The sequence below is a fragment of the Nicotiana sylvestris genome, chromosome 7 (assembly GCF_000393655.2).
Source record: "Nicotiana sylvestris chromosome 7, ASM39365v2, whole genome shotgun sequence".
Taxonomy (NCBI): Eukaryota; Viridiplantae; Streptophyta; class Magnoliopsida; order Solanales; family Solanaceae; genus Nicotiana; species Nicotiana sylvestris.
Window position 1 is genome coordinate 168352507 of NC_091063.1, and position 12222 is coordinate 168364728.

Genomic DNA, 12222 nt, shown 5'->3' on the forward strand with positions numbered 1-12222 from the left:
GTCAATCACCATGGTGTTTGTGGTTGGCTCAGGAGCGACGCTCTTTACATTTTTATTTTTACCCTTGGTCGTAGAGGAGCGCCGCTTTTTTTGTTGCTTGTTCCCTGGTCGGGGACTCCGAGAGGAAGCATTAACACCGGAAGCAGGTCCGACGACACCCGTTAGGGCAAAAGCCTCATGCAACAATCTCGTCGCATCTGCGGGATCAACCAAAATGTCCTACTTAAGGATGGTGACATAGCCCTACGAAAGACCTAATTTCAACAAAGGGAGAAGTTAATCAGTTTTCTTCTAAGTGAGATAAAGAACAAGATAAACTCAAGAATCAACTTACCATGATTTTTGCCTTCCACCCGTATTTGAGGGATGGTTCTTTCCATTGGCAGGTCTCAGGCGTGGTAACATCCAAAATTTTCTTGACCCACTGATCCAAGCCTTTAACCCTTGATGGTGTCCACTAAGCTACTGAAATAATAGAAAAAGAAGGATCATCGATAACATGAAATAACCTTTAAGCAGAAGAAAGTATAGGCGTTGAACTTACGTTTACGATTCTATGATTCAGGAAAGGATGGAGTTGTGGCAGGGATGATGTCCCTGGTGGCAACTACAACAAACCGCTCCATCCAACTACAATCGTTGTCATCATCCATGCTAGTGAGCAAAGCACGATGACCACGTTTGCTGAAGTTTATCATTCCCCCACGGAAAATCTTGGGGGAATAAAGGTTCATCAATCGAGCTAGGGAGATTTCTTCTCCCGTCTCCTGGCATAGCCGCCAAAGACAATCTACCGTCTGCCACACAGAAGGGCTCACCTGAGCTAAGCGTACTTGCTAGTGGAGGCGGAACTCTAATATTACGGAGTCAAGTGCCTCGCTCAATGAAAACGGGCCCAAAGTAAAGAGGTACCTGTAAACATACGTAAAACCCTTCTTGGGAAGGTTACCTGCTTCACTAGGTCATGAGCAATGATGTTCAAGTCATGAAAACCACAGTTTTCTTTCGCATAAGGGATGTTTCAAGGACGGATGGAAGAAGGGTATAGCGGAAGTTAGCAGAAGGGAAATTCTCTTCATAGTCCTTAGTCGTAGTAAGCTTTTTGGGGATAATGGTGCTCACCGTAGGAGGAACATCAGTGCTTTCTCTGTTCTTTGAAAAACTAGAGTTTCTGGAAGAGGAGGCCATAATTATCAAAGGAAGTCAGGGTTTCTCTGAAGAAGGAAGTTAAAAGTAAGAGTGAGTTGAGTAAAAAAAGATTGAGAGAATTCGAAAAATTATAAAGTGTAAGAGAAGAAGATAGAAGCGTATAAGTAAAGAAATAAGCGGCTAAAATTATGACCATTATTACCTCGAGAACCGGAAAAAGTAGTGCTAAATCGTTGGATGACGCGTGTTTGGGGTATTAAATGCGGATAGATGTGCATCTAATCAAGCATCAGAAACTTTTCAAAGGAAGTCAGTAAATTTCCCCCCAAGAAAGGTATTTTTTCCAACTTCCTGATGGCACAAGGACGTGCCACCGGAAAGCAAGGGGACTATCTGTATAAGGTAAAATCAATTCATATTAAATGCTCGTATAATAGAGTGACACGTGGAACCAAAAGAAGATGGAAAGCGGGACAGGTGGAAGTCAAGACCGGGGGCAGCAGTCTCGGCTGGCACCGGGAAGCCCGTGAAGAGAATGTTGCTCATGGAGACAGATGAATATCTGTTACCCGGTAGCATTCAATGAAGAATATTCTGCAGTATTAAATACATAATCTGTTATAGAGAATATAACATTAATAGCCTGCCGTTACACATTCTTCAACGACCCCCATAATTATCATTTAAAATGGGTTTGATCCTACGACCTTATTCCCTAGATGCCACTATAAATAAGAATTCCAACAACCATTGTAAAGGGCACGAATTTTCTGACAAACCTATACTATATACTATTCAAATCTCAATAACATTTGATTACTTTATTTTTTTTCTTCTTAACATCGTTATTACTGCCTTCAGAAGCTCTGCTCCCGAAACCAAATTCAAATTTACCCTTTTATTTTATGAAAATGTTAATTTACATCTCCTAGTATTGTGTGTACAAAAATACCTCTAACGTTATGCACCTTCGTTTGTCAACGCATTGTCGCTTAAGTGACACTAACCTATTTTACTCCCTCCTCTTTCTTTCTTCTTCTATCACTAACACCTCACCGTTGACAATTAGTGTCACCATTTACACCGCCTTTAAAAGAGCAAAAACTTTTATCCCTCTAATCCTTCAAATATTCTATGCAAATAAAAAAGTATCATTTTTATATTTTATAAAAATTAAATTCATTATATAATGAAAAAAAGGTTGAGAAAGAGTTTTATAGTTAATATATTATAGCATGTTGGTTACAATTTTTTTTGTAATTATTTAATTTTTATTATAATGATTTATCTCTAATTATCTTACAAATGATCTAATTATATAAATATTTTTACTCTATCAATATATAAAATTTAAACTTAGTCAAAGTAATTTTTTTATTTAAATAAGCTGTGATGAATTGTTATTGTTATTCATAGCATGTTTGGTTGTGCTTCTAAATTAGTTTATTTTGGAAAATATTTTTCTCAAATATACTTTTTAAAAAGGTACTTTTTGTGAGAAGCAGTTTATGTTTGGTTAATCAATTTGAAAAACACTTTTGAGTAACAATTAGTGTTGGCCGAAATAGCTGTCTATACAACTGCTTAAACCAAAAATAACTGGTAAATATATAATATATATGTAATTGCGTTTAATCAGTATACAATCTATGTATATCAGCCAAAAGAAGAAAATAATGAGATCGGCTATTTGTGTAATAATTCCTTAATTCTTCTTCTTGTTATTGGGCTTGGGTTAATTGAATAGCCCAATAGATGAAGAAATTACCTTCTGAGATTTTCGTACACAAGCCCATATAGAGGTCCACATCAGTTGGGCCTAATGGTAGATTCGATATTCTTTTGGGCCTATAAAAACCTAACCACAAATTCCAATATAAAGATAGTATCCCTAGGGTTTCTTCTTCTTCATTGAGGTACCGCACCTGAGGGAGGGAGCTCACAACAGCATCAGCCATGGTTCTCAAGTAAACCCTCGATCGTTGATCTCTCTCTCTCTCTCTCTCTCTGCATCTTATGTACAAGCAAATGTTGTATATATTGCATAAATTTATCAGAAGTTTCCAACATTAATCCTTTATGTATTTTTACTGATTTGAATTCTGGCTATGTTGGAAAAGGTTAAAAATCAAAACTTTACTTTTTTGGCCATTTTTATTGCTAGATTTATGTTCATTTTTATGTATATTGAAGTCTATTTTTAGGGAAAAATAGTTGCTCTCGAAAACCCTTTATTGGTAAAATGTTGCTAAACTCTAACTATATACATTGCATAAAATTGAATAGAGGTGTAATCCCTTCTGTGTTTTTTGCTGATTTGAATTCTGCCTATGTGGGAAATACGTAAAAGTCAAATCTTTACTGTTTTTGGCATTCTTTTAACAAGATGTATGTTCATGTGTAATGTAGATTGTAGTTTATTTTAAGGGGAAAAAGCTGTTCCTGAAAACCCTTTACTGGTAAAATGTTGTTACACTCATATATGATCTTGTGTTTTAATAATTTCTATTGACTTATTAGTATGACAGAAGAGAAAATGTGTGAAAAGAGGAGTACATTGAAAGATGTTACTGAATATACAACAGATTAACCCATCGATTTGTGCAAAATATTTTGGATCCTGTTTCTCTGAATGAGGTGTTTAAGCTTGCTTAATTGGTTAATTTGATTAACCATTAAATTAAATGTGATATTACCAATAGTTTGGGTACTTTAGGAGGTTGCCTGGAGTTTAGTATGGCCTCCCGTTGTATTTTATTGAATGAATCTTAATGAATGTGTTATGAGAAGGGCATGTTTTGTGTTTTCATTTTTTGTCTGTAGTATTATCCCTGGAAATTGTGATATGTTGTTATGATACTGAATTGGTACAACTGATTCAAGGTAACATTGTGTCTGGAAAATACTCATCACTTTTGAATTTTGATAAATTCAAGGTGATTTGTGAACTGTTTTATAGGGAGTTATTTGTTTGGCTGATTTTGGTATGTTTCAACTTGACTATCCCATGAAATGGTTGTATAATAATAGAATGTGATTGGCAGTTGTCTCAATTAGTGGAGATTGTGGAGTTACCTCCTCTTTGTTACTTCCTCCGTCCCAATTTATGTAAAGGTGTTTGACTGGGCAAGGAGTTTAACTAATAAAGGAAGACTTTTGTGTGTTGTCTAAAACAAAACATAGAAATTTGTGTGGTTAGAAATCATTTCATTAAGGATAAAAGAGAAAATTTATAGTTGAATTGTTACTAAATATAGAAAAGTGTCGTTCTTTTTCGGACTGACTAAAAAGGGAAGAGTGTCACATTGATTGGGACCAAGGGGGTATGTTATTGTAGACATGCTTTTGTTTAGTTTTGCCTTGGTTACTTATAGGCTATAGCACTTGTGAGCGAGTACTCATTAGTATTTTTTTGTACTTCCATTGCAGGACGGAACTCTGCCGTTTCAGCGGTGGCAAGATATACCCAGGGAGGGGTATCAGATTTATTCGTTCAGATTCTCAGGTACATATGCAAAGCCATTTCCTGGGTGATGGTAATTTAAGTTATTTGTGCACTTATTTGTAGGAGGGCGTAGAGTCATGCTTTCTTGTCCATTGCACTTAGTATTTTTCTGGTCGTTGTAGGTGTTCCTATTTCTTAACTCAAAATGCAAGCGGTACTTCCACAACCGCCTGAAGCCTTCCAAGCTTACATGGACAGCCATGTACAGGAAGCAGCACAAGAAGGTGAGTCTTGAATAAAGCATTCTGAACTTAACATTTTTTTTTGCTTTGAAGTTTATCACTAACGTTCCGACATTGAAGGATAATTCTTTGTGATGTAAAGTTGTACCCTTGGATGCACTTTTGTCTTCAGATCACAAAGTGTTTATTTAGAAAACTTGGATTTAGAGATGAAATGCCATTTCATGGGTACTTTTGCCAAGTTAAATTTGTGGTTTTTGGGATAATTACATTTTTGGCCGCCCAAAAAAATGATAGCCGACAAATATATATGTTTTGTATTTTTAGTATGAATATACAAAAACATAGTAAGTGTATATGTTTTGTATATTTGGGCTACCGCCTATAATTATGTTGGGCCGTCGGTCAATTAAAGAAGCTCTTATTTTTTTGTGTTCGATAACGTTAGGATATTGCACAAGAAGCTGTCAAGAAGAGGAGACGCGCCACAAAGAAGCCTTACTCTAGGTCCATTGTGGGTGCAACTTTGGAGGTAATCCAGAAGAAGAGAACTGAAAGGCCAGAAGTTCGAGATGCTGCTAGGGAGGCTGCTCTTCGGTATGTATTCACGGAGTTCGTGCATTTACTATAAAGGTGACTATATAAGTTGTGTTTGTCGAAGATGGAGTGATTAATTTGTTGGTTGGGTTTCTGCAGTGAAATCAAGGAAAGAATCAAGAAGACAAAGGATGAAAAGAAGGCTAAGAAAGCAGAGGTGATGGCAAAGTCACAGAAAGGTGGAGGGAAAGGTAATGTGTCAAAGGGAGCTGCAGGAAAAGGCCCCAAGCTTGGTGGCGGCGGTGGAAAACGTTAAGCTATTGTTTATGTTTGTGTTTCTAAGTAGTACTAGAATGGTTTTGCATCTTGATTGAATGTAAGTTTTTGATCCAACTGCAGATCAGCAGTTCAAACAAATATATTTCTGAATTTTGGTCTTGTTTCAAATATGCAGATTAATTACTCTTGTTCCCATTATGAGAATTATTTTCCTTGCACCTTAGCTAACCCCAATTAAGTCTTCACTAAATTTTGCTCCTTGTCCCACAAGTATGTAATGTTAAAATGCACATGTTAGTTTGTTATAAAGTTGATGTAGTCTGGCCTTTCCTCCGACCTGTGCATAGCGAAAGCTTAGTGTATTGAGCTGTCCTATAATTTGGCAAAGGAAGCAATAGAATTGTAGAGTCGAGATATTGCAGTTTGTGGCTTATAAGACTGGTGTTTGAGAAGTTGAGATGCCAGCATAATCAACCATTTTTAGTAACCTGCCCAACTCACTCAAGTTTAAACAGATTGGATTATGTTGAAGTATTATCTGTTTGCTGACGTGGTGTGTAGAAGTTAGAACTCAAAACGATCTATCAAACTATTGAGTCAAAACGGGTTGAGTAGTATAACCCAACTGGTCAAGGGGGATTTGCAGTTGTAACCTATATTTGTGTCACTTTTTAACCCGTACCCTATTTTTTAAAATTATTGATTTGGTAGCCAGCTAACAAAAAATCTGTAATAATATGACAATTACATTCCTGAAAAAAGATATAAAACCCGCATCACGCATTAATCGCGTGATCTGCAACCTCATTTGTGAAAAAAGATCTCCTCTCAGCAACTTTACAAAAAATTAGAAACTTATCCAGATTCATCTTCAGAATCACACTTGCATGAAGTTGTTTCACGTTGAAGCTAAAACTTCATGCTAACGTAGCATGAAGTTGTTTTACATTGAAGCTAAAACTTCATGCTAATGCATGCTGAAAATATATATCCTGCAGTCTACAATTTTGTCATGAGTTTTATCCGAAACTTCAGTCTAAACATGCTTAAGTTATTTAGTTCATTTGCTAAAACTTCATACCAAAACATGCTGAAGTTTTGTAACGCAATTTATAGTTTTGTCCTGAATTTTATCCGAAACTTCAGTCTAAACAAGCTGAAGTTTTTTTTTGTTCATTGCTAAAACTTCAGCCTAAACATGCTTAAGTTTTTGTCCTGCAGTTTCTCAATAGTCTTTTATTAAAAAAGGGTAAAATCATATTTTTAAAACGCTTTTAACAAAAAAATGCAAGCGCTACTACTTCAGTAGTTCTCTTCCTGATAGTTGGGAGACGCTGGTAGTCTCTCTCAGTAATTCAGCTCCTAGTGGAAATCTGACCATGTCTATGGTTAAAGATGCCTTATTTAATGAAGAAGCCAGAAGAAAGGACATCGATCATGGTGAGTCGCATGCCCTTATTACAGAAAGAGGGAGACAACAAGAAAGAAGTCAAGATAAGAGGAGAGGCAGAAGCAAGAGTAGGGGAAAATCCACGGATGGTAGGAAGTCATCATATGCGTGCTACCACTGTGGAATAAAGGGCCATTTAAAGAAGAACTGCAGAAAATTGCATAAGGAGAAGGAGCAGTTGAAGCAAAAGGATGGAGATGCATTAGTCACTACCCACGGAGAGGTAGCCATTTGTTCCATCCAAGAAGAGACATGCCTTCACGTCTCAAGTCAAGAAGAAAACGAATGGGTGGTAGATACTGCAGCATCATACCATGCCACATCCCGAAAAGATTTCTTCACAACATACAAAGTAGGAGACTTTGGAGTAGTGAAGATGGGGAACACTTCTTCCTGTGAGATAGTTGGAATTGGTGATATCAAAATACAAACAAATATCGGGAGTACAATGATATTGAAGGATGTCCGTCACGTGCCACATCTTCGTCTAAACCTAATATCAGGTATAGCTCTTGACAAACAGGGCTATGAAAGTTATTTCGGAAAAGGCACATGGAAATTGCTGAAAGGGGTTATGATTCTCGCTCGAGGACATATTTGTGGCAACTTATATAAAACTCATGTGAAGGTATGTTCAGACAGCCTCAATGTTATGGAAAAAGAGGCGTCTCAAAACCTGTGGCACCAGAGACTCGGTCACATGAGTGAAAAGGGGATATCAATTCTAACGAAAAAAGCAGCTTATCAGAATGGACAAGAATGCTGCTTTAGACCCTTGTAATCATTGCTTATTCGGAAAGCAACATAGAGTCTCTTTTACATTTTCTTCAACCAGAAAATCAGAGTTACTCAGTCTGGTACACTCTGATATTTGTGGTCCCATGGAGGAGAAGTCACTTGGCGGCAATAGGTATTTTCTGACTTTCATTGATGATGCTTCTCGAAAGGTGTGGGTGTACTTCTTAAAGACAAAGGACCAGGCTTTTGATTATTTCAAGATATTTCATGCCATGGTAGAGCGTGAAACGGGAAAGAAATTAAAATGCCTTCGCTCAGATAATGGAGGCGAGTATACTTCCAAGGAGTTCGATTCCTATTGCAAGAGACAAGGGATTCGACATGAAAAGACAGTCCCACGCACCCCACAACACAATGGAGTAGCCGAGAGAATGAACCGGACAATTATGGAAAGAGTCAGAAGTATGATCAGTATGGCAAAGTTGCCTAAGCCATTCTGGGGAGAAGCTGTTCGCGCCGCTTGCTACCTAATCAACCGGTCACCATCAACCCCGTTGAATTTTGAGATTCTAGAGAAAATATGGTCGGGTAAGAATCCCTCATATTCTCACTTAAGGGTATTCGGTTGTTTAGCACATGCACATGTATCCAAGGAGCTCAGGAAGAAGCTTGATGGTAGAACTATACCATGTATCTTCATAGGCTATGGAGATGAAGAATTTGGGTATAGATTATGGGATCCAATACAGAAGACGGTGATCAGAAGTAGGGATGTTGTATTCCACGAAAACCAGACAATTGAAGACATTGAAAAGCCCACAATGTCTTATGAAAGAGGTTCCAGTGCCCAAAAAGTTGGTCCAGATCCACTACCATTGCAGTTTGACACAAATAGCATGGGGGAGCATGAAGCAGTACCAGAAGCAGAACAGGAGGATGTTTGGCAGGGGGAGGCACAAACCCCTCAGGAAACTACAGAACCATCACATGGGAACGATGATGGTACACATCCTGAAGCTAATAATCAACAACCTCGTCGATCTGAACGAGGTCAGATTCCATTAACTCGATACCCAGAAACCGAGTATATTCTACTTTCTGAAGATGGAGAACCAGAGAGTTTCCATGAAGCTATATCTCATACGGATAAAGAAAAATGGCTGCAAGCAATGACCGAAGAGATGAACTCTTTACAGAAAAACAACACTTATGAGATTGTGAAACTTCCACAAGGAAAGAAGGTACTGAAGAGTAAATGGGTATTCAAGCTGAAGAAAGATGGCAGCGGAAAGGTGGTGAAGCACAAAGCCCGGTTAGTAGTCAAAGGATTCCTACAGAAAAAGGGAATTGACTTTGATGAAATATTTTCACCAGTTGTAAAATTGACTTCAATCCGCATCATCCTTGGATTGGTAGCCAGTTTGAATTTGGAGCTTGAACAAATGGATGTCAAGACAACATTTCTTCATGGTGATCTAAATGAAGAAATCTATATGGAGCAGCCGGAAGGTTTTGAGGTTTCAGGAAAAGAAAACCTCGTCTATAAGCTTACGAAAAGTTTATATGGCCTAAAGCAAGCACCGAGGCAGTGGTACAAAAGGTTTGACTCATTTATGGTAAGTCAAGGATATAAAAGGACTGCTGCAGATCAGTGTGTTTACATTCAGAGATTTTCGGATGGCAATTTTGTTGTACTTCTACTTTATGTAGACGACATGTTGATCGTCGGACAAGATGCAACAAAAATTAGACAGTTGAAGAAAGAACTCTCTAAGTCCTTTGAAATGAAAGACTTAGGTCCAGCTCAACATATTTTGGGATTGCAGATAACTCGAGATAGGAGAAACAAGAAGTTATGGCTATCTCAAGAAAATTACATTGAACGGGTGATCAAACGGTTCAATATGAGTAATGCCAAACCGGTAGGTGTCCCTTTGGCAAATCACTTCAAGTTGAGCAAGAGTTTGTGCCCCTCATCCAAGAAAGAGATTGAGGAGATGTCTACAATTCCATATTCTTCAGCAGTTGGAAGCCTGATGTATGCCATGGTTTGCACGAGGCCAGATATCGCACATGCGGTAGGTGTGGTAAGTCGTTTTCTTTCTAACCCTGGAAAGAAACATTGGGAGGCAGTTAAGTGGATTTTCAGGTATCTTAAAGGTACTTCAAAATCAAGTCTGTGCTTTGGGGGAGCTGATCCAGTCTTGGAAGGCTATACAGATTCAGATATGGCCGGAGATCCTGATGGAAGAAAATCAACCTCAGGATATGTTTATACTTTTGCAGGGGGAGCTGTGTCATGGCAGTCAAGATTGCAGAAGTGTGTTGCACTATCCACAACTGAAGCAGAGTATATTGCTGTAGCGGAAGCTGGAAAAGAAATGTTGTGGCTAAAGCGGTTTCTCCAAGAACTAGGGATAAATCAAACAGAGTATAAGATACATTGTGATAGTCAAAGTGCAATTGATTTAAGCAAAAACTCAATGTATCATTCTCGGACAAAGCACATCGACATTCGCTATCACTGGATACGCGAGGTGATGAATCAACAACTGTTGAAACTAGTGAAGATCCATACGAAGGAGAATCCAGCAGACATGTTAACAAAGGTGGTCACTCAAGAAAAGTTAGAGCTGTGCAGAGACATAGTTGGAATAACTTTCAAATAGTAGCTGCGTTGGAATGCAGCTGAAGGGGGAGAATTGATAAGTTCAGCTGCTGCCAACTACCAATTCTAGAAGTCCACCATTGTTGAAGCCACCAACCCATTCTAGAAGCCACCATTGTTGAAGCCTCCATTGTTGAATGAAGAATTCAACCACCAACCACCTTCTTTAAGGCTATAAATAGAGCCTTATGTTTTACACAGAAACATCAATCCAGAGAGATTGAAATACAATCCAGGAAGAGATTGTGAGAACAAAAAGAGAGTTTGGTGAGGTTTTTTGTAGAGAGAAATTCTTGGTGTAAATTCTCTATAATTCTATTCTTGTGAAATAGAGTTGTTTTTCCTCCCAAATAATCTTCATATTGATCCGAGAATCACAACAAGTACAAGAACTAAACAAAATAAAGTCCAAAGTGAAAAAATTTCAATAAATTACATGTAAAAACGTGATATTTTTTAGAATATTGCTATTGATCGTGTTGCTTGATATCAGACTCAGATACAACATGATTTTTCATGGTTTCTTGAATAAAGCAGAAACTTCATGCCATTTTAATGGTTAACTATGTATCCAAATCAAGTTGTACGGTCCCCATTGCTTTGGATTAAGTAAACACAAAAGAAAATTAACTAATGTTAATTAAGTGGTAAACAAGTAGAAACAATGAGCAATTAATCTAAGATAACTACTGTTATTGCTTTAGAAACTTTACCAAATTCGTAAGTTTGTGTTAGTGCCTCAGTTTCAACAGTAGGCACATTAACTAAATAGAAGCAGGTCTTAATACAAAAAGTTAACTTAAAAGATAAAAGAGAATTCTGATCATTGAGGCTTGCCACGTCATCGGGCTTATGCCCCTCAATTATATATATATATATATATAGATTGTTAATATTTCATCATTATATCACCCAATATTGCTAGTGTCTAATGTTTATTATCTGCTATGTTCTTTAAAAAGAGAATGACGTGATTCAGAGTACTATATGATGGGCAAGATATTAATTTTCAGTGTGTATTCACGCACTGGTTAATGAATCTTTTTTCGAAAAATAAAATTTATATATTTAGAAATAACATTGACTGTACTTTAAATCACATTGGTTAAATTTTATAATTTAATTATACCTCCATTGAGACCAGAGGCGGACATATGCTATACCGAGCTAGAGAGGTCACCGTCCGTAAAGTTGGACAAAAATTCCATATATACATATATACATATATATATATATATATATATATATATATATATATATATATATATATATATATATATATGTTGGAGTCGATGAAGATGACAGACACAATTGAGGCCATTCGGTTTTGGACGTGAGGGTTTGAGCCTTGAGGTGGTATTTTGGGCCTTGGGCCTAATTGGGACGTGAGGGTTTGAGATTGGGCCTTCTTCAGATTTGAAACCTGATAGTCACCCTTCTTCAGATTGGGCCTTCTTCAGCTATTGTAAGAACATAGTGTACAACACATGTCAACTTTGTATTTTTAATTATTTTCCCCATACTCCCCATACCTTTGTATTTTAATTATTTGCTCCATCCTTGTATTTCTTTTATGTGCAACTTTCCTAGCTAATAGGACATTGCCACTTGGCAATATAGTATGGTGCCCTAAAACATTCCTTCTGTATATAAAGTTGGGCTTGTACACTTAATAAAACACAATAATTTGAATATACAAAAGCAGAAATCTTCA

The 12222-nt window shown here is 37.3% G+C and overlaps 1 protein-coding gene across 1 annotated transcript; it reads left to right on the forward strand.

Annotated features, from left to right (window-relative positions):
* Positions 1-3027: 3027 nt before the first annotated feature.
* Positions 3028-5847, forward strand: LOC104249092 (large ribosomal subunit protein eL24). The gene is made up of 5 exons (XM_009805474.2): positions 3028-3116; positions 4579-4654; positions 4777-4878; positions 5285-5433; positions 5533-5847. Exons 1-5 carry the CDS (start codon positions 3106-3108, stop codon positions 5687-5689), a joined length of 495 nt encoding a protein of 164 aa, XP_009803776.1. The 5' UTR covers positions 3028-3105; the 3' UTR covers positions 5690-5847.
* The last annotated feature ends 6375 nt before the right edge of the window (positions 5848-12222 follow it).

Coding starts and splice junctions, on each gene's coding strand:
- LOC104249092 (XM_009805474.2), top strand. Junction 4,655..4,776: donor TTATTCGTTCAGATTCTCAG/GTACATATGCAA, acceptor TGGTCGTTGTAG/GTGTTCCTATTTCTTAACTC. Junction 5,434..5,532: donor GCTAGGGAGGCTGCTCTTCG/GTATGTATTCAC, acceptor GGGTTTCTGCAG/TGAAATCAAGGAAAGAATCA.